This window comes from Lissotriton helveticus, chromosome 6, assembly GCF_964261635.1.
Source record: "Lissotriton helveticus chromosome 6, aLisHel1.1, whole genome shotgun sequence".
In the NCBI taxonomy this organism is placed as follows: Eukaryota; Metazoa; Chordata; class Amphibia; order Caudata; family Salamandridae; genus Lissotriton; species Lissotriton helveticus.
In genome coordinates, this window is record NC_136067.1 from 1,041,118,892 (window position 1) to 1,041,146,459 (window position 27,568).

The 27,568-nt window shown below is 43.9% G+C and overlaps 1 protein-coding gene across 2 annotated transcripts in view; it reads left to right on the top strand.

The window, feature by feature from the left end:
• UTRN (utrophin) overlaps positions 1-27,568 on the top strand; it is a 1,532,463-nt gene that overhangs the window by 646,272 nt on the left and 858,623 nt on the right. For both annotated transcript variants that reach the window (XM_078648677.1, XM_078648678.1), the window contains one exon: positions 12,087-12,292. In XM_078648677.1, the coding sequence (XP_078504803.1) occupies positions 12,087-12,292 (206 nt within the window). The remainder of the gene's footprint in view (positions 1-12,086; positions 12,293-27,568) is intronic.

The window sequence follows — 27,568 nt, forward strand, 5'->3', positions numbered from 1 at the left end:
CTGAGAGTTTTGGAAAGGGGAATAAAAAAGATATTTCCTAATGCTGGGATTATGCAATTTCTATGAATCAATTAGAGCTCTTTGTGTAGTATTGTATAATATTGGAAACATGTATATCTTTAAGTTGCAGCCCAAAAGAAGATCAAGAACTTGGTTACAGTTGCATCAAAATCGGAAATTATCATTTGTATGTTGCAATTTTTTAGAAGAAGCACATTTCCAATAGCAGAATCAATATATGTGGTAACCAAAAATAATCAAAATCCATTAGGGAATGCTATGTTCATGGCATGTGTAGCTGTAGATAGACATGCCCTGCATATTCCTGCCATCTAGTGGTTGGATGTACACAACCTATTTTTGTTCGAAGAAGTCCTTCCAGTCACAAGGTATAGTGACTCCTCCTATGACTTGTAATTGCTATGGGCAACGTCTCCATTGTTATATCGTTTTCTTCCGCATCTGTGTAGGATGTGCTTCGCCGGGGCTCTGAGTCGACACCGCATGGGGCTTCTCAAGTCTTCCTTTCTTGATAGCTTCAGACAGTCCTTTTCTGCATTGAGTTTCTTTGGCTCCGTCGTGCTCCTTTCATCTAATCAGAGTCTTTTGGGTTTGTTGACTCCATTCTCTGGCCTATTTTATTGGGTTCCACACTCAACAATGTGAGCACCATGATGGAACAGACACCCTTTTGTTACTGTCCACTGTTCCAAGTACTTGTTTCTGCTCTCTGTTTGTTGCCGGAGCACAACAAGGCCTCCTGCTCTGCCTGCTTGCATTTTGCTCTACAAAGACCATTCAGAACAATCATGATCATCGGCTTGCTCGACACATCATGAAGCAACAACTAGATGATGATACCCCAGACATTTTTGGAGAAGATGTCAAAGAAGAAAAAGCTGATGGAGAGGCTCTGGTTTAACAATTTGCGACCTTTAGCCCTGAACTTGATTCACCCTCGAGAGTCCAAGATGCCAGACCTGCAGTCCACACCTGGCCAACACCAGAAGACAACAACAGTGCATACCAGCTCTCTATATTAAGTCACCCACCACCCCTTTGGGGGTCAGACATTAAGCCACAATCAGAGACACAGCTTCCCGTGCCGCCACTGCATCTCAGCCATAGACCGCACCAACTCAAGGCTGCGGAGATGACTCCTACTCTGTCCCCAGTGCCAATCCAGACACTCAAAGCTCAAAACCTAGCCCACCTCAACATAAACAGCTCCCTCTACAACCTCCAAGGTCCCGGTGCCAGCACCATTCGGCTCTTCTTAGCTGAAAGAACAGTAGATTTTGAAACCAGATTTGAAGTCGAAACAGCATTCAGCACTCAGTCCACTATTCACGACAGACTCAGAGGATCAGGAGCTGAGGATTCTACAATACCTTCAAGATGAGTTGGACTCTCAGCAATGAATACTGTTCATTCACCCCCAGATGGGGAAATTTACCTCAGATCCACCACAAGGTCACTTCCTTTCAAGAGGAAGCTTACTTTTGAGAAGCAGCTAGCATTGGAGCCCACTCCACCTCCTAAGCTAAAGAAGCATCAAGACAAGGGCACCAGTATGCTGCCCTCTCCACCTGCTCTTTCATCTCATCCTCCTCCTCCATCTCCACCTTGACAGGGACCTCCACTTCCTTCCCCGGGGGGCTCTACACATTCTTCCTGTGGAGTGGCGAGTCCTCAGCACATAGACCTTTACGATGCTCCTTATGCCTTGTGGCCCGGGATGATCCATGGGAAGATTATGGGGTTGTTCCTACAGGTGATAACTACCCCGACCTCTACTCTATCAAGTCTTCCCCTCCAGATAATACTTCCTCATTCCACCAGTTAATACACTGGTAAGCCTCCTTTCACAAGGTAGACCTACAAACCATTGCAGACAAGGGTGACTTCCTGGTTGAAGCGCTCTCACAAACTCAGCATTCCACTGTTTTCGCCTATTTTGAAGGGGATGCTTAAGACTACACAGGATGTTTTCAAAGGCCCAGTCAAGGCTAGGAAAGTCACCCCGAGGTTTGACAAAAAATACATGCCCTTCCCCCCTCAGACCCACCCTACATCAGAGGTCAGCTCCCACCAAAATCATTGGCAGTGCACACCACCGGCGAATGGGCAAACGCACAGGGTACTGCTGATGCCCCATCTACAAAGAAAGTAAGAAATGCCGATGCTGCAGGGAAATGAGTAGCCACACAATCTGCAACTCACTGGTGTTTTGCCAACTATGTGGGGTTGTTATCCAGGTACCACCAGGTCCGTTGGGACAAGAATGGAGACCTAATCCAGCATCTCCCAAATCTGTACGAACAATGGGCACAGGAGATTGTAGTGGGAGGGCAAACATTTTCCAATGCTACCATCAGGTGTTCTCTTGACAGGGTTGACCCCGCCGCCAAAGGCATTAACTCGAGTGTCTTAATCCACAGACCTGCTTGGCTCTGTGTCTCCGGCTTCAAATCTTAAGTCCAGCAGTCCAGCAGCATCTGATCAACATGCCCTTTGATGGGGAACACCTCTCTGGGCCTCAAGTTGATCAGATGCTCAAAAAAATCAACAAAAAAACAGCAACACAGCCAAAGCAGTGGGAGGTCTCTAGTCTCCATCGCACGTTTGACTTTTCATCACTTACAATTCCGTGGCAGCCCCAATACCATCTCCCCAGAAGCCTCCACCTCCTGCCATAACCAGCCACAAGCCTCTCAGAGTTATTCCAGAGTTGCTTTAGGAGAAACAATTCCAAGGGAAGGGGTAGAGCTGGGGTGGCTAAGGGCGCCACACCCACCAAGTAGTGACTTCGTCTACCTTCCCCATATCACACAACACCTGTCAGGGGACTTCTGCAGGGGTTCCTTCCACAATAGTGACAATTCACCACAGACCAATGATTCCTGCCCATTGTAGAGCAGGCTTACTGCCTATAACCCATTGTTCCACCACCAAACATCCCCCCCTCAAGTACTCCTTCTCACCAGAGCACCAGCTCCTCCTCCAGGAAGAAGTAATGTGTTCTTAATCAAGGGCACCACAGAGTCTGTGTCTCTAGCACAACACGACAAAGGAGTGTTCTCCCTGTACTTTCTAATCCCCAAGTAAGAAGAGTTCCTCAGGCCCATAGTAAATCACAGGCCCCTTCAGAGTGTCCATTCTGTCACAACTTTTCCACATGGCCATGCTCCAGGACTTCTTTCCACTATTGCAGCAAGGCGACTTGCATGACCGCCCTCGACTTCAATGATACCTCTTGTCATATCCTGATACACCCTGCACATCACTGCTACTTGAGATTTATGGTTAGTGGACAGCACTTTCTATGCAAGTTTCTGCCTTTCGGTGTACCCACCGCCCCCAGAGACTTCACCAAATGCCCTGCAGTTGTAGCTATTCATCACCGGAGGAGTGGCATTCATGTCTTCCTGTATCTCAACCACTGGCTGATAAAGAGTACAAGCAAACAGCAGTGTATAGCTCACACACAGTTCACCTTAGATCTCCCTACGATGTGGGTTTCACCATCAACGTGGACAAGTCCCAGCCCTTTCTAGGAGCAATTCTGAACTCAGTCACTTGGAAAGCTTGTTCCAGCCCCACAAGGGTACGAGCCTTCTAGCTCCCACTGCCTCCTTTTCAGCCAAATCATCAGCTACAAATGAGAATAGTAATGTAATGAAGACCATTTTTTTCTATTTAGCATGTTTTTAATGAAATGAGGAGGGTATATTATTGGAAGATCATTATAAAAACATGTAATTTTTCAAGGACATCAAATCTTCTTCCTACTACTGTTGATATGGCTGTTTGAGGAATATACAAACAAATCTCAATTTCACTCCTGTTCTCTCCCTCTTTGCTATTAACACTAATGAGCAAGTTAATGTGGCCTTGAAATTAATAGGTGGCACTATGGAGAAACAGAAGTAAAAATGCCCTGTTAAACATTGTGTTTATATGATGGGATTTAGACATATCCATCTTCTCTTCTCTGCATGTATTCCTCGAGCTTTTCATGATTATTATAGCTATTTTATTCTTGTGCGTCATCTTAAAAAAGACATAGATAAATTAAGTCATATTTTGCATTCATAGATTTCAGTGATAGTCTTAAGTCAGAAAATTATTTTCATCCATTAGCAGGCACTCTAGCATTACCCTGAGTAAAGAATAGTCTGTAGCCTGACTATAGCTGTGTCTCGTCTTTAGCTGAATTCATCTCCATCATCAGATCAGATCAGGAAAAGTTAAGAAGAGAAAGATTAGTCCACTTGGTCTCACACCTTTACAAAAGAAGACTGTTTAGAATTAAAGCATTGTGCTCTCCTGAATATTAGTCCCATTAGCCCATTATCGTAGGCTCCATTTTCAGTGAGATGGGAAAGAAAGTGAGAAATTACTTTTTCTTTAAATTAGAATTTTTGGAAGTTTAATTTTCTTTATATTAAGATCTCTGGAAGTTGACTGTACTGTTTAGTCCTCTCAATAAAGAATAAAACAGCGTGTAGCAGTAAATAATTAGGACGAGTGCCTGGGCAATGTGAAAATCCTTGTGCAAAGGTATAAAAGTGAGCCCAAATACACAGCATTCTTATATGTTCTTGTGAAATTTGGCATTTATTCAGTAAGAATTAAACCAAATTTGATAAGATCATTCTTGAATATGTGATGAAACATGAAATATAAAGTAAAGTTGCCAAGCGCACAAATATTAAAGTGACATGCTTATCTTTGTGGAGAACATTCCATGAATAGTAAGGATTTATGCATTATTCATGACAAGCTGAAAGAACTTTGAACTCTTTTCCTTATAGTAGTGCACCACAATATTCATTTTTGTTAGTCACAAATTGGTCGCCTCAATAATTCGAGCTAGTGAGGAGTGAGAACCAACATAATTAAGAACTTGTTGAAATCCACATTCCTATGGATTGGAAATGTACTCCATAGGTCATGCTGTTCTGAACCACCACACACACCTCCCTGTTTTGTTTGAAACAAGCATTAGTCATTTTAGTACAAAAAGAACGCTTGCTGTGGATCATAGATTTATTCATGAGCGCTCATCTTCTGTGGATGGAAAGCCATGCCTGCTGTGCCCCATCACTACAAAACTCAAAATGAAAGCTGGGAGCCTGAGTTGGAGTAAACTAGGATCTACGAGATTAACAATCACATTTTGAAACCTAAGTATCCCCACACAAAAAATCCCTCTAAATTTGCTCACCTGAAATGTTCTTTCTTTAGGAGTATATTATCAGTGAACTATCAAACTAAAAAATAACACCAAACAGTAAGGACTTTTCTGAACTTGTCAGCCATAGATCTGAAACATAGCTTGTAATCCTCCAGGATTTCCAGCAGTGAGTCTGGTATCAACAGCATAGTGAATGCTGTGTGGTTGAACAGCCTATCAGCTTTTATCGAGACCTAAAGGCGGTTGTGATCAGCTCCAAGCTATTGGCTCTGCAACATGCTGATGCTGTTCTGTTGACAATGGAGGTGGTGGCACACTCCCCTGGTGGACTGTGTTGCGTGTTTTTGCAGCAGTGTCTCCTGATAGATGTGTGTAGAGGAAACATTTTGACGATGTATGGTCAGCTGCGGTGACTGTCGCTTAGGTCATAAAAGAACTCCTTGATCCAGAGTGTGAAGAGAAGGAAAAGTATGTACTGCTTAATACTGATATAGCCTCTCAGGGTAATTCCTGTGGATGCCTGGTTCTGGTACCACCCTCCCCCACCCTCTTGGCAATGTGAATTGGTTAGTGCCATGTGAAATTCTGCTTCCATGCCCCTGCACTTGTACCAACCTGTATGACTTTTTATGTTAACAATCTGAAAGTCACAGAACTTCACACTGGGGAAGCCTCAACAGTGATGATGCTTTGAAATGATGCCGTCGAAATATGTTACACTATGTAGTAAGTTAAACAAAGTCCTGCCTCAGGCACAAGAAACCATATTCTCAAAGAAATGGCATAAATGTGCTCTTAATTAGCCTGTGGAAGACAATGTCAAGGCGGATTAAGCGATTCCTGAATACCAAGATTTACAATATTGCTAAATCAAAATCTCTGTACTAGAATAGCCATTTTACACTTTCTGGTTCCCAGGAAGTGACTTTCCCGCTTCCATGAGGAATATCACCTGCCCACTGTCTTATTCTATGATGGTCAAGGTTCAAAGTCCATTGGGAGCCATTCTCCTTTTTGTTTGTGCATATTGGCAAACACAGATGTGTGTAGATTGATAATAAGACTATTTGCATTTTTATCACAATCTTTCCTGCTCCCTATCATAAAATACATTGCAACCCAAAGACTTGAACATGTAAACAATCTTCATTTACATTGTACAAGCCAGAACTTTCACGTCAGCCGAAGGTGATCTAAAATTGAGCCTTTTCAGATCTTATGCTATTCTTGGATGGAGATTTTAAAGCTTGTGTCTGAGGAGAAAAAACAAATTGACGTTGAGGAGTGGGAGTTGTGGGCTTCCTTTCTTAGCAGACTTTGTTGTTTAGTGATTGGTTGCACAGCACCGTCAGAGAGCATCCTGACATTTTAGGATACAATTGAGAACTATGGTACTTTAATAGTGTTAAGTATTTTACATTAATTTATTTGGACGTATTTTCTGTTCTCTCTGCGTACCTTTTTTTTTAACTTTTTCTATGAGCTAAATTATGGGGACAAATCAGGCATTTAGAAGGACGCACTGACACCTGAACAATGTGCCGACAATGAAAAATGTTCTACCCGTAAGTCCAAAAGTGCCATGGATAATGAGGTTTGATTAGTTTTACATGCAAGAAGCACCAGGTAGAATCCATTCTGTACCGTCCCTTCTTTCTAGTCTTTGTCACCTTTCACCCCAGGCAATTTCATTTTTCATGCACAAAGGACCCTCAGTTCTATCTGCAGCCATACCTGGCATCTGTGGAAGAAAGAACATTCTGATGGAAATTTCCATTCTTTGAGGATACTCTTTTGTCTGTCGCGGCTCATGCAAAATGCAGCAGCCTGCCTTCAGACAGGTCTGTGCTTCCCCCACCACACTAGTACAGGGATGAAAATATATTTCTCCGTTGATGCCTGAAAGGCACTTTTACAGGCGGATGCCCGAGGCAGATAGTCACCTTTGCAATTAGCACTTCAAAATTGAATTTAAAATATCCATGCATGGGCGATCATACCGCTCTGAGAGCCCTATTGCAGTCCGGTCACTAAAATGGGCAATGTTGTTATTTTCTGCAGAAATAGGGGAGGCTTAGCGGCACCACAGCAAACAAGCACTGGCAAAGCCAGTAGACTTGACACTCACTTTCAAGTGCTTACAAAAGTAATGACAGATACCTTCTGCTGTGCAAAACGATAGGATGATTTCTTTGTTTGTATATAATGCATGGACGTGTCTTGAAAGAGTGTACTTTTGAGATATAAAATAGCCCCTTGTCCAATCCAGTGTAAGCGAAGGTGTAAACGAAGCCAATACAAAGAAGGCGATACTAAAATCCTCTGTTGGGCTGATCCAAGATATAATTGACAATGTCTAAACTCCATGGCCGGAGGTTCTGAGGCAAAAACATAATGGCTGAAGGCGGCAGAAACAAAGACCTTTTAGAGTATGTCTAGAATACATTATGTTTGGCAGTTAGGCACAGTGGCATAATGAAAGCCCCTGCAGTACGGATGTCCCCGAGCTCCAGGGGGCCTACTCCAGCATTGTGCATGGGCAGCGGGTTTGAATTGGTCTAGAGAGTGACGGGCCCCCACCATGTAACCCGCAGGGGGGGGGCCCTCAAGTTTTGCCACTGCCATTGCAAAGGCACCATTAAACTTAATCACTTTTTCAGCTAAATTTGCCCTCCTGTCCTACACCTTTCCCCCACGCCCCAAGTAAAAGCGATGTATTTTCAGCTCTCTTCTGCAATACAGTACTGTTTCTTAACTTGCCCATGTTTATGCCATCTCTTGCTCTGTGGTAAACAATTAGTCTGTAACTGGCCCAGGGCTTATAGTGTTAACTCTTGGGATTTAACAAACATATCTACCTAGCTGTTAAAAGTAAGTGCGTCCTTACAATTATTTTTTGCATCTGGCTATTTGTAGTTGTTATCCATCAGTATCCATGTAATTGTTGCTGCTTGGAGTTTTCAAAGGTGTGTCAAAGGATGTTTTGTTATTTTACAGACTGTCATTGTAGGCAATGGGTTAGTGAGGTCACTTCCGCAGCCCCTGGTATGTTTGTCAAGGTACAACAATGGCCACCCCTCCCAACCTCCTTAACCATACGGACGTCCTTTTTTTTCTACTTCCACACTCACATTTCTGTTGCACCCTACATTATGTGTTTGTTTTAAAACTGAACAGTATGCTGAATTAGGTTTGCAAATTATGCTTCGCACCAGTGCATAAATGGAGATATAGAAGTACAGGTACTCCCTATTTAGAGTACCAGTTTGCTTCCAAGAAGCACCAGTACTCTCCTAATAAATGTATTACAGCAGTGCTGAGAAGTGCAGTTACTCAGTATTAGACAGTACCTGTCCATTTAAAGCAATGCTTTGCACCCCACAAATGAGGAAAGAAACTATTCCTTAATGTGAAGGTCTCACTTTCCATACAAGGTAATCAGGGCTCTGTATCTGAATATTTATGTACAGTATAGTATGAAAACATGCATGCATCACAACATTCCTGTTTGAAGATGGAGAAATTTTTTCAGCCTACTGTATGTGCTTCTAACACCTAAAATATTCCTTGCTCCAGAGGGAGCTGTAGAAACTGGGTACCTGTTGTAGTAACCCCTCCCCATTCTTTTTGCCTGGTATTTGATGCACCTTTGACTGAAGTGTACTGGGTTCCTGTTAACAATATCACCAGTAACAGTGTACTTACCCCAAAAATGTACAATTGTTTACCCAATTTGCAAAACTTTTAACACCCCCTGTAAGTCCCTAGTAAATGGTACCTCTGGTACCTATGGCCTGAGGTGCTAAAGAGGGTCTCTAAGGGCAGCTGCATGGATTGTGCCACCCTAAGGGACCCCTCACCAAGCACATGCAAATCTGCCATTGCACGCTGCGTGTCTTGGTGCAGACAAAAGTGAAAACACACGTCAGACATCCCTATGTCCCATGTCCCCTACCACTGCATGTCATATTTGTAGTTCACCCCTTCAGCAGGCCCAACAGCTTTAAGGCAGGGTACTGACTATTCCATATGACGGCATGCCTATATGAGCAAACATGCCACGGTGCTGGCCAGTCCAGTTACTACCAGTACAAGTGACCAGGAAAGCCATTTTAAAACATGTGCTGGACACTGGTGGAAACGAGTTCCCCTGCTACTTGATGGCTTCACTGAAAATAGGGATGTTTGGTATCAAACATCTCGTATTGGTAACCCACACTGATGCCAGTGTTGGATTTGCCAATGCTTGCACCCAGAGGGCACCTCAGAGGTGCCCCCTGAAAACCTACCAGCTTCTGGTATCCTTGCTGACTGTTTTCTACCAGCTTGCAACCAGAGACGCTGTTCTAACCTCCTAGGGTGATATTTTTTTTTTGCTCTCAGGAGACCCAGAACATAAGCCTGTCTGAGAAGAGGGTGTAGCATCCACAGGATGACCTGCTGATTGGCTTCCTTAGGCCATCGAGCTTCAAAGAAGTTGCCACCTTTGGAATGTGAACCTGGCTACTCTCACAGGAGAGGACGCCACCCACCCCCGTTCAGAGCCCCCTTGGCACCTGGACAGGTGGGAAAATTAGCTAGTCAGGTCGGTGTTCCAAGTCCAAGCTAATGCCACCCCTAATGTGGGCTTCTGTGAGGTGGACTTTTAAGAAGTGGCCATCTTTGTGATGGCATACTTAAGAATTCTGGGATAGGGTTATGCCCATTTCTCACAGGAAGTGGACATATAAGAGGCATAGTGACCCCAAGGTTCAGTATCCCATTGGCTACTACAGTACATGCCCCTTTGTTCAGTATATAGGGAAGCCCCTGGCACCAGAGAAGCAGATCCTGATAACCTAAGAAGAGAGAGGACAACAAAGAACCATGAAAGCCAAGAGGAAAGAAGAGGAGAAAAGAAGCAGCTGACCTGATAACAGCCCTGCCTGTCTGCGTTCCTCGTCAAAAACTGAGCCAAAGTCGACTCATCCTGCAGCTGTTGATTCCAGACACTGGGGAGGACTACCCACCTTCAAAAAAGACTCAAGACCTCGTGAACAACGGACCTTTTATGAAGAAATTCCACAAGCGAAGACTCTAAGGCCTGCAGAACCTCCAAAATCCGACACCTGAAGCCACCACTGCACATGCACCCTTCTTGCTTGAGTTGAAGTTACCAATGATGCCAACAAGGTTCCGCAGCCCTCCAGAGCTTGAGTCATTGTGGTGTCACCTCTCCTGGACTCCCTGACGTTGCCTGCAGTCTCAGCATGCCGACACCTTTGACTGCAACTGCTCTGGTAAGAAAGAACCTGATGCCTACGGACACCTCTGCACTTGTCGCCCCTGGGCTTTGAAGAAGAGGACAATCCCCCCCGCTCCTTGATCATCGCAAGGCTTGAGACCACTTGGTGGTTTAGCCAAGCTGGCTTGCTAGTCAAAGCCTGCAGCCTCTGTTTACAGTGAGCGTCCCCCACTGAAACACATTGTGCTCCCGACACTTATTTGCACACTACCGCCCTTGTGCTGCTGCTGGTGTCCTGCTGGTGCTGCTTTGGACCTTGCCCACCATTCACCTTAACTCCTGGAGATTGGTCCTGTAAGTCAATGTACTGTACCTGTTTGCATAACGTGTACTTCCTTCCATAGGAAAAAATTACAGAACTCAGAAATTGTACTGTGTCCACTTTTTAAAGTGAAAGAATTTATATTTAAAAATGTACTTCTCTGAATTCTTTTTTTCTGTTGCCTAAACATATATAAAGGCACTTGGTATTTTTATAGATTGGTGTGGATCTCCTTCTTGAGTTGTGTGTCTCATTTATTGCACTCCTCTGTGTTAAGCCTAAGACACTACCCCCTAATAGATCACTTTGGGCTTGCATAGCAAGCCCCTGTCCACTCATAAAGGAACCCCTGGACTCTTTACACGGTATATCAACTTTTTGATATATCACATAACAAGCCAGCTAACTAAAGGAGTTCTCTCTGTTGTGTATTTAAAAAAAAAATCTCTTTGGTATTCCTAAACATTAGCAGGTATGGAAATACAAGAAACGGAAAAAAAGCTACAAGTCTGGGAGAGCTGCATTGCCCGACAAAATTCCAGTTGGCCATTCGAGATAGTTTTTCTTTTCTTTCTGTTTTTTTTAACAGTACCCCGATGCTCTCTTCTGGGCATTTGTAGGTATGCTATGTTTCATATCAATACATTCCAGTAAATTCCAATTGCATCTCATAGCTGTTTAAAGATACATATAGAAGTTTCAGTTGGAGACTGCCCTACTTGCTATGTTATATGTATTTTATATAGCGCAAAATCACCTTCAGGTCTCTAAGCGCTTTTAGAGAAAGTGACCAGAATCACTGACGGCAGCTGGAAACACAATTGATTCTAAAGAAATCATTTGTCAACTTAAATTGCCTCCAGTGCAATAACGGTAAATCAATTTCCATCATGTTTGCTGTCTACGAAATACAATAGTGATCAAACAGATTTTACGATGCAGAAATATTTTTGCAAAAGTGGCAAAAATGAAGGAAGCAGTAATGACCAATATTAGCACATGCAGTTCTTCTAAATTTTGTAAAATTAGTTTTTGAGATCATAGTCGATCAGTACACATTTTCTTGAAAAAATAAAGCAAACTGACTTTACACTATTTTTGTAATTTGTGTGGTATAAAATCTTTGAAAAGGGATCAAATGTATTTTATACACTTATTGTTTAATCATAACCAAAATAGTGTGAAATCAATCTGTGCAATTTGTATTCTGTAGCAGATACTGTTAGCTTAATTCCCTAAATGATGTGAATATATTTGCCCTATCATCGTTTGCACCAATGCTAAATTTAGGTAAAAAGACATCTGGCCTGCAGTGTCTAACAAGTGTTTCTGTTCTGCAGTGGAGATGGTGAAAAATCAGTGGGACAGTACTCAGCATGGCGTGGAGCTACGGCATCAGCAGCTAAATGAGATGCTCACCGACTGTGTCCAGTGGAATGAGCAGAAACAGGCAGTCGAGACGCTCATTGGGCAGTATGAGATTAAAGTGCGAAATCTTCCGCAAGCTTCAAGGGAGACGCTGATTAAGCAGCTGGCCGATAACAAAGTAAGACATTGTGCTGTCTTGTGGATCTCTCTTTTTTAGTAGCACACCTTTGAGATAAATTTTTGGCGTGGCCCCAAATGCTGCACTGCCACCATACTCTATTTATTCTGTCACTCAATGTATTTGACCTCTTAGGCTCTCATTACAAATTTAAGGTTACATTCTGATTGATTGAAATTATGAGTTGTATGATAATGACCACACCCTCGCAGTTTTTCCATGATAGAGAACCTGATTAAATTTATTGGGGATGGTGAAGGCCCGGAAAAAAGTAAAACATGCAGAATTCAATGTCTAAACAGAGATGCTGTTGACTGAGTAAAAGGATACCAAAGGGGCAAGAATAGGAATTGCTGACATAAGGAGTAGCTATGCACGATTTTGTTCACTTATTTATCTATATATTTATTTTTCAATTGCAGGTATAGTGCATACTGCAAATAAATACACCCCATAAAGGAGGAAGGAAAGTGGTAGAACAATCAAGGCTCTTTCAACCTGAGCACTCAAACTTTGAAATGCCCAGATTCCACCTACTGCTGCTATTCCAAAGAAAGAAAAGGTTTTCAACTCGGGTTCACTCCCCAAGCCCCTCAAGCTCTTGAAGGCTCTCAAAGGTGGATGAGAACCAGTGGAGACCTTGTCAGGTCGTGCTCAGATCCCAGTAAGACTGGCACCCTGCAAGTTCTAGAGTGAGAGACGAAGCACTTCATAGCTTGCCCCTTGACAGTGTAATAGCGAATGGGCTTGCCTTGTTTTACCCTGTTGACCTTAACCCTACATGCAATCCCAGTATTCTTCTTTGATGACAGAGATCCTTGTTCTTTCTAGTTTACATAGGGACGTATCCTCTTTACCTTGTAAATTCCTCCCACAATAACTTCCACTTTCATTATAAATGGTGAGTGACATTTCAGGGTAAATAAGAGATAATGTGGTGATTGGAGACCTACCCTGCTTCCATTATTTCTGCTAGACCAGCAGCAGTTCTCAAGTTTGTTCAGTCTTATCCCATGTATGGCAATACCCCACCCTATTCCGCGGTCCTTGTGAGGAGGGCCATAGTGTGCTGCGAGCATGCTTGCCTAGTCACAGATTCCATGTACGTTTAATTTTCAATGCAGTAAGTGATGCATGATTTTAGTTTAGTGCAATTAAATGTCACACTGTAAATTGCTGTGCCTTATCTCAACGGATTGTTTTAAGGTGTGTATGCTCTTTGTAGTTTTGCAACAACCCTGTTGAATATGATTCCTCTGCTCTCTGATTTTCAGCTTTATATAATCTCCACATAGTGGGCCACAAAACCTAGGGTTAGTCCTACCACAGATTTCCTAAAATTGCAGACTCCAGCAGGGAACAGTAAACTACGCCTGTTAGTCTGAGTCTAAAAAATAATGTCAGGACACTCCAGCTGTTTGTTATTAAGGGAATGTAGCTTCAGAACAGGAAGAACAATTGATACATAGGGCTGTGTGCCTGGTGGTAGATGTGCTCTTCCTTATAAGTTGAATGCTTTATCCTAAAATCGTTTACTACTTCCTTCCTTGTACGACAAGCTAATTAGAGGTTCTCATTTATAGTGTCAATCATGACAGGCAATGCTTTTCAAATTTACTCTCTTCTAAAGTGGTATATTGTTGCCTTAAATTGGACACAACTTTTCCCACACCTGCAGCCTTAGCATTAGACTTGAACAATTCCAACACACTATGCATAGTCATATTATACCGTCCTCTTAAAAAAAAAAGTCTTTCCTTCTTTGTTAACTCAGCCTGTTGCAACCCATCCTCAAAAACTCTTGACTGCCTCATCCTGCTAATGACCTGACTATTAGGACAGGCAACCCTCTACTATTGTGAAGTAAAGGTTGGTGCAAATATTTATATTTTGAAGCAAGAGCCCTCACCGACCAAACAAGGTGGCATGCTTCATCATCAGGCAGCTCCTCGTTGGGCCGGCACTGAGGGCCCAACGAGCTCCTTAAAGGGGCCGTTTGCCTGAGTTTTTTCTTCCTAGTTTGCCATTAATTAAGTTTGAAGGTAAAAGGTTTGTACTGAATGTATAGATTAGTGAGGAAAGTGAACTTCCCTCCACACGTATTTATTATTGTGGCAGTCTGTGTCAATGAGTAAAAGCAGAGTGGAATATGAAGAAAAATAACGTTCTCTCTTATTCTCTATAAATGGTCAACATGTTTCTTGCTCTTTATTGAATCAAAAATCTATGGCATTCATCATGACCCTAAAACCCCTTTCTATCCCAAAAATTGGACTATGATTCAATTATAGATGTATGTCCATATTTAACAACCCGCAAATTTGTGTTGCGATGGGAGTACCTCTTGTGAGTTGCAGGGATACTCTGTAGCTAAAAAACCCAATCTAATCCCTGATCAGACCCCTTTGGATTCGTGAGATCTTTAAAAACAATTCATTATCAGTTCAAACACGAACCCGTGGATACTGCCAGGAACATGACCCGTCTTTACAATCCTGGGAATTTAAATATTTCCACCAACATTTACTTCACCTGGGTACACTAGTGGTGTTTGCTCAAAGTGTAGACAGTAACGGTGTATTCTGTATCTTTTTGATAGTGTTAGGGAGTGTGTATGCTGGACCTTTATTACTCCCTGTCCCTTTATTTGTTGATAACCCTCTACTATGCTCAGAAGGAAATTGAACGTGTGAACTCAATCTGCTTCCACAAATTATTCAGGAAACCCACCTAACGAAGCAGATCACAGCCTCTTATCTCACAATCATCGGTCAAGCCGGCATATCCTATAAGTTTGCATAAATTGCCTCCAGTCAGTTTGAAAGGTAAAGGCAGCTTAGACTTTCAAATCATTGAATTCTTCCTTGCTTTGTAGAGAGATCTGCAATAACATTGTAGTAAATCTTAGATTAACTGCCTTTCCCACCCCACTTCAATCATCGTATTCCTTTCTTGAGATATCTGCAGTGAAAGGAAGGTACATTTTAGGTGAAATGCCCTCTCCACTGCGCTTTATTAATCTCATTCATAAATACAGTTGTCATAGAAGTGATTGTGGCTACAGAGCTCTGTCACACCATTGTCATCCTACTATAGAAAAAACTTCCAACTTTGTTTTCCTTGCTCATTACAGAACCGTCTCTAGCCCAACTATCCCAAGAAAGGCCTGTAATGGACACAAGCAAACTGCTGAAAGCACAACAAACTTCCAGAGTTGACGTTATCAAAACTGGCTTCTGTCCCTTTCAACTGCAATCTAGCACAGGCTCACCACACCCACATAAGCAAAAAGCTTTCTCTTGGGCTCAGGGCTCGAGTCGGGGTACCACGCGGGTGGACGGCGTCCCCCCCCCACTTATTTTACAGGGTGGATGCCGTCCCCCCTGCCAAACAGCTGGACTTCACCTTTTTGGCCTCTCTGGGACGAGATCGGAGCCACCTTTCGTGACGTCACTTCATGTTGTGACGTCACGTCCGGTAACAGCGTCCCCCCACTTCTTTTTTTAAGACTTATGCCCTGCTTGGGCTACTCTTGATCCTTCATTGCACATGTCCACAGAGTGACAAAAACTGCATTCCATCATTAATCTACAGCTTCTCTGTACGCTTAAGGAATGCTATGACTTTCACACCTCTTCCTTTTAGAGACTAACATCTCTACAAAGAGATACTGTTCGAAGTCTAAAGCCGGACCACCAGAACATTTCACATGGGACTGATTCAGGGCTAGGCATTGAATTACTTGTAAAATGTTATTTTATGTGTTACAACGGGATCAAGCGCCATAGCAGATGACTTCCATGTTTCCAGGAAGGACTGTCAAAAACAGCTGCACAATGGACACACACACAGTGAAACAAACCAGGAAGCGGTCCCAGGGGCGGGACTGGGGACACAATAAAGCAACGAGAAGCAATCTTTATGTGTAACACAGAACACGTTTAAACTCGCAAAATTCCAAATGTACTTTTGGTCCAGTGGGTTTATTTATGTGATTCTTCACTTTATTCATTTGTTTATTGAAGAATAGACTTTACACTAGGAACTTCCTTATCCTCTGACATCCACCGTATCTCGTGGCCCTATTGCACCCCTGTACGCCAACATTGAGCTGCTCGGATTAGCTGCCGGTACCTCATTTTGATAAAAACCTCAAATGTCTCAGAAGGGTGAACTGTCTGCTCCCAGGCCGTGAATAGCCACAAAGACAGTGAGCATGGAAAGAAAAGACAAAACGCTGGCCTCACCTAAAGTACCCTTCTAACTGAATAACAGGAGGTTGCAGCCTTGCCTCTTCCCCTGCCACCCACCCACCATCTACCAATGTGCCAGTGCTATGGGAAGAATGATTAACAGCCCCTCTCAAAAAAAATATCTAATGAAATTGTCAATAGGAGCCATGTCTCTATTTGGCCTCACTAAGTGTCTAGGTCTCCTCCATCCTGCTTCAGAAATGTCAGCAATACATTCCCGCTGTCTGGGAAAATCACCGCACCCCATACTGTGCACAGGAACAGGCCAGGGGTGTGGGGTGGCTTACAAAGTGGATCCCACAGGCCTCCATTACAGTGCTTCCCTTATACATACAATGTATATACCAAACTGACCACATAGATAAACACACAAGATACATGGGTTATTAGCACTAGGTATCTTTGGTATCTGCGGTTGTTCTGCTGTGCCATAGAATCAACCTGGAATGGGACATGGTAAGAAAACACAGTATTGATCTGCCTGCGCATTGGCACAATGCTCTCAGCCAGTGCCAAATAACACATTTTTTAGTGAATGAAACTCTCATTAATGCAGACTAGTTTAGGAAGATCATTAAATGACACCTTGGGCAGTGTACAGATCCTGCAACAACTTTGGGATAGTGCTGAATGTGTTTTAAAGGGATACCCTATGCATGGCACTCAGCATGTTTAAATGATGTGTACACTTGGACATGTATGTGTAGGCTTCCTGCCCCAGCCATGGAGCACTGTTGTTTCTTTGTACAACTTACATCCTCAGATTACTAGCTATCTCGGAAAACCTCCCACAATACTCCTAAAACCATGCATGAAAATTCGACCTTGATTTCCTTACACTTGATTCCTCCTTTTTCCAGTCACTTTCTTCTTATCCTCCATCTTCTTCATGCCTTCTATTTCTGAGTATAGCCTCCTCTGAGTCTGACGCCTATCGTCCTTAATCTCTCTTATTGTAATTCTGCAGCTGGATGACATTTCATTTCATAAATCACAACCTCTCCTTCTTTATAATTCTGTCCCTGCAACCTAACACTATCTATTCTCCACCAGCCTATTTATCTCACAAACCATTCACCTGAAACCTCCTAGCCCTCACAAATGATCACACCTAAGTGGTATTAACATAATGTATCATAAATTAACTTGAGTACATGCATGTCATTTTTTTTGAGCACACATGACTTATTACAATAATTAACAATATTCCCTGGATTGACCACTAGCCTTGGGTTCCGGAGTAGCGTGCTACTCACCGTATATCGCTTCAGTGGCTCGGCAGAGGTAGTAAGCGGTATATAAATGCAATTGCAATTAGCACTTTTGACAGCGGCTCCCCTTCCTGCTGCTTCTGTCACAATGGACAAACTATACTTTCCATTACTGTTACCTCTGACAATAGATCATTTCTTGCTGCTTCTGTTATATTGACAACAAAAATGCATTCCCTCACTAGTTCTCCAGCGTGGATCATCTTCTGCTGCTTCTGTGACATCCGACAAAGAATGCATTTCTTCACTAGCCCCACTGAGAGTGGATCCTCTTCCGTCAGATCGGACAAACAATACATTCTTTACTATTACCTCGGATGATGGATCTACTCCTGCTGCATTTGTCATTTGTTATGTATATTTGTATAGCTTGCTAATCACCCATGAGGGCATCCAAGCACTTTGCAGGTAGAATGGCAGCTGCCTACTTGGTGAGATTATTCGAAAAGCCAGGTCTTCAGCTTCTTGCTGAATTCGAGGAGAGATTAGGATGCCCTGATCTGGTTTTAAAGGTCGTTCCACGCCTTGGGGAAGTTGTAGGAGAAGGTCTGGCCCCCAACTGTCACTTTGTGGATGTGGAGCACATGTACTTGTGATAGTATGGATAAGCGGCGTTACCTGGGAGGTGAGTGTAAGTGTATGTAGCTGTTGAGGTAGGCAGGGCTGCTATTGTCTAGTTCTTTGTATGTGTGTGTGTGCGGAGTTTAAACTGGGTGCGTTTGTATATAGGGAAATAGTGAAGTTCTCCAAAATGTGGGGTGATATGGGTGCTGCAAGGTAGGTCGATAATGAACCTTGCTGATGCGTTTTGGATGGTTTGAAGCCTGTTCAAGAGCTTCTTGGTAATTCCTCTGTAAGGTGCATTGCCATAGTCAAGTCTGCTGGTAATCGGGGCCTATGTGGACATTTTCCTGGTGTTCTCTGCTAGCCATTTGAAGATATTTCGCAACACCCTCAGGATGTGGAATCAAGCAGAGGTCATTGTGTTTTCTTGGGTTGATTTGTTGTCCAGGATAATTCCAAGGTATTTGGTGTGGTTGACGTGGGGGTAATGGGGCTGAAGTCAGTTAGTCACTAGGTGGAGTCCCAAGCCGAGGCTGTCCTTCCAAAGAGCACCACTTCAGTTTTTTTTCGGTGTTGAGTTTGAGGCCAATGGATTTTTATCCAAGTGGCTGCTGTGATCATGCAGGTGGCGACGCTGATTTTCATTGTGGGTGTCTTGAACAACATGAGAGTAATCAGTTGGGTGTCACTTGAGTTGCACCTTATGTTGATGTTTTGTCATCTGGTGAGCTCTGTCAGCGGGGTAATGCAGATCTTGAGAAGCGTTTGATTGAGAGAAGATCCATGGGGGTCTCTGCATATGAGGTTCCTGGCCTTCGAATGAGTGGCAAATTTACTTTTTGTATCTGATAAAGTGTTTCATGACTAGTTTCACCGATGGTGGATCTTATCCTGCCGTTTCTGTTACATCAGACTAGGAATGCATTCCATCACTAATACATCTGACTGTGGATCCTTTCCCACTGCTTCTGTCCGACAACACAAAGGATGCATTCCATTACTAATACCTTCAACAGTGGATCCTCTCCATCTGCTTCTCTCTCATTGGGCGTAGAATGCATTGCATCACTAGTACTTCGGACGGCGGATCGTCTCCTGCTGCATCCATCACACCAGACTGAGAATTCCTTCCAAACCTGTACATCTGATGGTGGATTCTTTCCTACTGCTTCTGTTATATCAGGCAAAGAACGTGTTTCATCATTAGTTCCTCCAATGGTGGATCGTCTCCTGCTTCCTCTGTCGCATTGGCCGGAGAATGCAGTCTGTTCCTAGTTCATCCGACAGTCAAGCTTCTTCTATTACGTCTCTCACATCAGATAGATAAGTGTTCCATGACTGTCAGAAATATGGATTTTAATTTTGGGAGGGGATATCCCTTCCAACTTAATAAACCCACTTTGGTTAGGTCCAAACACTTTCCTGAGAAAATCTCTGCTCAACCCTTGCAGCTATGGACTGGCAGCAGGCAGTCCACAGAGAAGTGCCCGCTAAGTTCATGTAGAATTAGCAACTTGAAAGGGAAAAGCACAACACAATTACATTTTCAAACCAAATTTGAAACGTAGAAAAAATGTAATGAGCAAAAAGTCCCCAGGCTAATCAAAGTATGTTAAGAGCAACAGGAGATATCTATACTACTATTATAAAGGAAGAACTTTGAACCTTTGAGGCGGGTAAACTCGGGAACCACAGCGCCAATCCACACACCTGATACATCGTTGTAATCGTCAGGGTGTGCAGATGGACATAGGCTATATAAACGTAATAAATGTACGTTGTTTAAAAAATTTACCGGAAAGAAAAGTAGTCCCTTAGAGGAAGCGCCGGCCACGACGTGCGTGCCCAACGTGAGGAGCGCGGGGAGGAGCGGCGTCCAGGAGCGCGAGGAGGACCGGCGGACATGGCGGGGGGAGGGGCGGTGAGGAGCGGCAGACAGGCGGTGAGGAGCAGCGGACAGGCGGTGAGGAGCGGCGGACAGGGGGGGAGGAGCAGTGAGCGGCGGATGAGGTAGGTTATTTATTTATTTATTTAGGAGCGGTGGAAAAATGAAGCAAACATGAAATTCGTGAGCAAGAGGAAGCAAACGGAGCATTACAAACACTGCATTACTGGAGGAAAAAGTTACGCGTGCAGGTTACAAAAGCATACATCGTGAGCAAGAGGAAGCAAATGGAGCGTTACAAAAGTGAGCGGAACGGTGCATTACAGGAGGAAAAAGTTACATGTGCAGGTTACAAAAGCGTAGAAAGTAAACATAGAGGTATAGGAGGAAAAAGTGACGTGTGCAGGTAGCAAAAGGAAGCAAACCAGGCATTAAAAAAGGGAGCCAAACGGTGCATTACAGGAGGAAAAAGTTACCTGTGCAGGTTACAAAAGGATACAAAGTAAACATAGAGGTATAATACTGCAATATATGGATAAAGGCTCCGGGGGACCTATGGACAACGTCAGGGCGGGCGGGGGCCCTGAAGTCTAATTGCTCCCGGACAACGTCGGGACGGGCTGCTAGTGAATTTATAAAGTTGTAAAGAACAAAACACCTAAAAACAAAACCAAGCACTATGGAAAAACAGCATTTGAAGGTGGACTGGGTTCTTGGCCCTATTTCAGGCTGACTACAGTGCAGTGGAGGTCAGGTATGCCAAGCAGGTTATCCTGGTTAAAGTTGTACCTTCAGACTTAGTGTTCAATGGCTGGGAAAGCTTCTTCTGGTCAGTCCTGCAACCCCAGACTCCAAATGGACTGGTATCTGGGCACCGCCTCTCTCCCTAGCCAGGTCTCAAGCAGGGTCTCGTCATCTTTAGTTAGCTTTACCCTCTGGGAATTAAGAGACCTCCTGTATTTTTTGTATCCCTGAAGCCGGTAAACAATAGTTCAGCCACTTGAACCTTTGAGAGCAGTCCCAGACCCCGGTTGCCAGAATGATTCAGGAGTCCTTGAATCCTTGTGTGAGTCTTCTTCTTCCATTAAGAGTAAGAACTCAGGATGGATTCTTCTTCCTTCACGGCCACCTTCTTCAGACGGTCCAGGTCAGGGATTGCTCTGTGGAAGCGGTGGTTGAGCTGGCAGATGTATCCTCTGCTCTAGCCAATGATAGGAAAGAATCTGTCATCCAATCCTAGCTATTTTCTCGCAGTCCCCAACTCCTTTTGCCACACTTTTTCTCATTGTCTTACTGTAAAATGTCCCTTGTTTCAACATGGCAGTACACAGCTGTCACCAGGCAGGCTTAGCTACGGCTTCTTTGCCACACCCTACCTGACATGTCAAAACTGGTTTTGTTCACCTACTTTGGCTGGAGCCTGGCAGTGGGGGTGGGTCATAGGGGTGATTAAGAGAATCCCTGGCTAGCTTCTCTAAGTCAAAAGTGGTAGGGAAAAAGATGTTCTTTGTTCTGCCACCTTTTCCTGTAAACTCCCAGATATCTAATCCCCATTATGTCGTGATTAGTTCTTTCTGGGCTCAGAGGCATGCCATGGTTCTCTGAGCCATGGTCATTCACTCTTCTCACCGAGGATGTGTTTTCCAGCTCTGGAGGTGTGATGAGGAGCAGCACTCGTTTTAAGGCATTTTCGGCTCATGTAACCTAAGGATAATTTTTAGAAAGTTACTTTTTAGCTTACGTTATCAAAAATCTGATTTCACCATTAAGTCTGATTATACAACTAAGATGTAAATAACTTAGAAGCATATTTGTAGGCTCTCCCTAACTGGTGATGGAATATATAGATTTTAGGCCCACATAGGCCTTTGAAGAAACACCTAGGCCTTTTAGGCCTAGATACTGAAATAGCTTTTGGGTTTTATTTTACTATGAGGACACACTATCAACAATATGTTATGTGTCATATTCCTATATATCAGCACCATGGCCTGAGGGCTTACAAGGCACATTTTATTAGTGACTTATGAATATATAAAATCATGCAATTCCTACATGACAAAGACATTATTCCCTGCCACATGTATCTAAAATTGCAGCATAGCCATAGCACAGAATTTCTACCGGTAGAATTATATTTTTTCACATATGTGCGTGGTGTAAATATACACTGCAGTTCACTTATGAAATTTAACTTGCCATACCATAAGTGCTGCTAGACTCGACATCTTTGGCGTGGTTGCCCCTAACTTTTTGCCTTCTGGCCTCCTGTTTTGCTCATTTAGTTCTTGCTGGCTCTAGGATTCAGGGCACTTCACCACTGCTAACCAGTGCTAAAGTGCATATGCATTGCGCTTTAAGCATGGTAACATTGGCTTAGCCACAATTGGATTATTTAATTTAATTGTAAGTCCCTAGTAAAGTGCACTGTATGTGCCCAGAGCCTGTACATTTAATGCTGCTAGTGGATCTGCAGCACTGATTGTGCCTCCCACTTTAGTAGCTCTTTAAATGTGCCTCAAGCTTGCCATTACAGAGCCTATGTGTGTAGTTTTAAACTGCAATTTCGACCTGGCAAGTTAAGCTACTGGCCAGGCCCAAACCTTCCCTTTCATTGCATATAGGTCACCACTAAGGTAGGCCCTAGGCTGCCCTGCGGGCAGGGTGCAGTGTATTTAAAAGGTAAGTCATATCCCCCTGAGTTTTATATGTACTGGTAGTGCAAAACTATCAAGTTCATTTTTCACTACTGCATGGCGTATCTCTCTCATAGGCTGGCAATGGGGTTGCCTTAATACATCTTTTAAGTGTAATTTCCGATTGGGAGAAAAAGAGGTTTGGTGTCTCTGGATTCTCAATTTAAAATTACAACTTATGATGTAGTTGAATTTTAAATTGTACGTCTGAAAATGCCACTTTTAGAAAGTTGCCATTTTCTTACCCCAGCCTATCTCTGAATATACGTCTGGGTTGGTTGGCAGCTGGACTTTGTGCATTCCCTCTAGACAGTCACACACAAAGGGTGACATTCACATCCTGATGGCCCTTCACCAGGTTGATGGGATTTCTTGAGGTAGAGAGGAAGAGAAAAGCTGACACTTGCAACTGAATAGTGCTATGCCTGATCCCACTCAAAGAGCTGCATACCCCCCTGTAGTGAGTCTGGAGCCAGGGCAGGGAAGGCAAGGACATTGTGATCTTCAAAGCTCTCTTTGAAGTCTTCCCCCAATTCAAGACCCAACTGGATATAAGTACTGGACCCCTGACAACATCCAAATCAGACCCTTGCTGGAACTAATGACATACTGCTAGGAAGAAGAGCTGCTGTGCTGCAGGAGGGACTACCACCTTGCTAATTGCTCAGTTGTGTTGGCCTGCTGCTTCTTCCCTGGAAGTGAGAAAGACTGAAGCTGCTCTCTGCATACCTGCACCCAGGTTCTCCAAGGGCTTGCTTACTTGCCTAATGTGGTTGAAGTGTCCGGGCCATCTAAGAGTTCCTTCAACTCTGCTGCAGCTGCTGAATTCTTCCAACTGGGAGCCCTGCCCTGCCATGAGGTGTCAGTACAGTCCTGGGCCTTGGAAGTAGGTTATTCTGCTGTTTTCCTGCAAAATGTGATGCAGTGATGACTTTACGCTGTTCTGAAACGACTAAGTGCCCTTCGACAGTGACTCAGTACCAATTCAAAGGCAGCCCTGCATGGTTCTACGACGACGCTAGACCTGACTGCACGGTTTGATGATGCAACGCCTGCATTGTAAAGAGTTCGATGATAACACATGACTCAATTGCGATGTCGATGTCGATTTCGACGGATCAACCCAACTGCGTGAATCAGAACAGACTTGAGTCTTCGACGCCAGTGCGTGCTGCATCCAAGGAATTTTTTCAGCGGGCCTTGCATGGGTCCTGTAGCCGGCCTTCTCTCCATCGCTGTTGGCCTGAAACTTTGGAATTACCCTGGTCCAGCGCAACCTCAAGTAACCCTCAAGCTCTATTGACTTTTAAGCACTATATTGCACTTTATTCTTTAAAAAATCATATCTCAAGCTCTACTTATTGGATTTTTGTCATTTTTGTCTTGATTTGCTCAGATAAATATTCTCTATTCTTCTATACTGGTGTGAAGTGTTTTTGTGGTGTTCTCACTGGATTACCGTTATTAAAGTGTGCACAAATACTTTACAGATTGCCTCTTAAATTAAGCCTGATTAATATATGCCAAGCTAGCAGAGGAGGAACACAGTTTAATTTAGGTTGTGTATCTGACTTACTCTGACTAAGATTGTGGTCCCTACTTTGACGGAGTGAAAACCTCTGCCTGCTAGAGACCCAATTTCTAACAGGTGTACTTTAGCGCGACACACTAAAGTATACAGAAAGTGTTGGATTGAATGCTTAACTTTTTTTTTTTTTTTTTTAAATCTGTTTATTAGCAAAGTATTTAGAACAGTAACATGCATACAGTTCCACATATACGATCTTAGTATTAATCCAGATGATACATGCATGCGTTTGCTCAGAGCATATAAAGAAACATAACAAATTCGATTTTTCATTTTGTACCAAACCAACAAACCCAGTTCACACCCGGTCCCACCCTCCACCCCTAAGAAATCCCACCCGACACTCTCTCAACAGGCACATAATTGAATTATCGATAAGTGGGTCATTCCCAATGTGTGAATACACAGTGTAAGTTGGACGCACAGGTATGGTGTGGTAGCATGATCGATGGGCCGGGGTTCCCCGTACCCCATCGCAGTGCACCGCAGGCCGTGTCCGTGCATGGGAAAGTGAAGCAGGGCCCAGTGCTACCATAAGGGGCTATTCACTGGTATCTCCGTCATCCTCGTCATTGCTAGCCTCAAATGCCCCCAACATTGTAAACCAATCCAGCGAGATTGGATTTTTCCGGAGACCCCTTCGTTCCTCTCTCTGTAGTGCTTCACCCTCCGCCTTGCCCCAGCGCACTACTTCCGCCCGCCACAGGTCAGGGTTAGGTGGTTTAGACGATTTCCATCTGATCGTGATAGCGCGCTTCGCCAGCAACAGGGCCATATCTGAGAAGCGCGTCGCCACGGTCCTGGTGCGTGTTGATGTCCCCAACCCAAGTAGTGTATGTTCCAGTGTAGGGGGTCCGTGCAGAGTACCAGCCTGCTCAAGGGAGTCATGGACATTGGTCCAGAAATACCCTAGTTTAGGGCATTGCCACAGCATATGTACCAGTGATGCGTCGTCCGCATTTGAATGCTTAACTTAATCTCAGCCACTAGTAATTACTCTGGCCGCATCACAATCCATCATTATTTTGCACACCATGCAACCTCAGTTTAGGGCAAGCTATATTCAAATCAGTCTTTTCCCTGCTCCAATAGAAACAGTCCAGCCCAAACTCCCAAGCCAGTTCCTCCCTGAACCAGAATACAAGCAACCCAGGATAAGGGCTTAACTTCCAGTGTATACCTTTGATAGGCACATTTTATCTGGCATCTGCATATTGCTATACAGTGTTGGCGAATCCTTCCATGCAGTAATAAGAATTTGTTTTAGTACAATTTTTATATAACATGTTATACTTATATAGTACTTTATACCACGTTTCAGACGTTTCTGTTCACTGTAAACACCCAGTGTCCCCCTTACCCAATGTAATGTTATTTACTTTACCAGACTGTGTAGAGTGGAAGGCTGAGCTGGTCTTCATTTGTTTCAAACTCATTACCTACATATCACCACATTTCCAAACTGGCAGCATTTAACTCTCTGAGCAATCTTGTGGGCTACTCCTCTGTCCAGTGGACAATGTAATATAATACTTCGGTGATGTGCTGGAGTAGCAACTGGGGTCCATGATGGATGTTTTTGTTTTCGTAAAAGCAATGGAAACCTCTCACCATCTCCTAAGATGGCGGGCCTCATTAGTGGAATATGCAGTTAAGGTCATATTGGAGACAACCCTTACAATCTGGCTCCTATCCTTGCAAATGTGACACACTGCTCTTTGCAGCATATGAAGACAGGCCAGAAATGACTCTCCGTCACCCCAGGGGGTGTCTCCGTTGCAAGGCTTGCTGTGAGATTTAATAGTAAACCAGACCCAACCATCCCTTCCTAAACTTGACCTCTCAACAGATTCCCAAGTACATCATGGGCTTCCACCCTAATGGAAGACATTCTCTGCGGTTCACATAGGGGCTTCAGCGCACTAGTTCTTCGGGTAGTGACATGCCATAGCCAATACTGGGCCACCGTTGGTTTTCGTGAGGTTCAGTCTGGTCAAAGTATGCTGTTGGAGGCTTCCTGGAGTAGTCCGTCCGTATTCCTTTATGTGTGGGATACCATTGCAGGACTAGATCTGGGCAGCCTGCTACGGCCTCTCTTTGATCCCAATGTACGTAAAATCTAAGGTAATATGGACCAGCAATGGAAGCTACTGTGGTTTCCTTGACTTAGATGGCAAGCGACCCCGATTAATGCCTGGTACCATCGGCAAGTCCTGACTTTTAGCCCTTTTTTTTGTGACACTTGTAGTTTCGTATTTCACATTATCGATTTTGACCTACAAGGTCCAGCGTGCTATCTGAGGTTTTCTGAAATACCAGGACTGCATAAAGTTGTCACACATGGTATGGTGCCTTAGGATCAGGGCCGGACTAGGAACAGAAACCAGCCCTGGCAAACTGCTCGGTCGGCTCTCCTGTGGAGCAGTGGGGGGTTCGGCCGAGCTGTTTTCTAGGGCCGGTTTCAGCCGATTTTGTTACAGGGGGCCGATATTGCTGGCCCCTGGAAATAAAAATGGCCCACCTAGGGGCCCAAACCGACCCTACCCTGGCGGCCCACCAGGGAAATGCCTGGTGCCCGCTACGGCCAGTTCGGCCCTGCTTAGGATGGTAAAGCAGTGTTTGCAGGGTTGTGTCCGGCTTCACAGTGCTGCTGTTTACATAACCTATTGTTACCAATTCCTAAATATATATACACGTCAGACACGTCTGAATCCAATCTCAGCTCTAGTGTGGAAAGTGACATGGACTCCAATACTTCGCTGGTGGAACCCCGGCTGGGGTTTACCCGGTTCTCGCTGGCCCAAGAGTTGGAGTGTCTACGCAAGGACAGACGCGAGACTCTTCGCCCCAGGGTATCAGCGCAACAAAAATCAAAAGCCGCAATGCCAAGCGCTACGAGCGCCGAAAAGCCAACTCAAGGAAAAAGTCAACAAAAAAAGAAGAATTTCAACAGGCGGTGGAACAAGAAGTGAGCAACTCATGGGCAATATCAGGTACTGCTCTTTCTGTTTTAAATCTT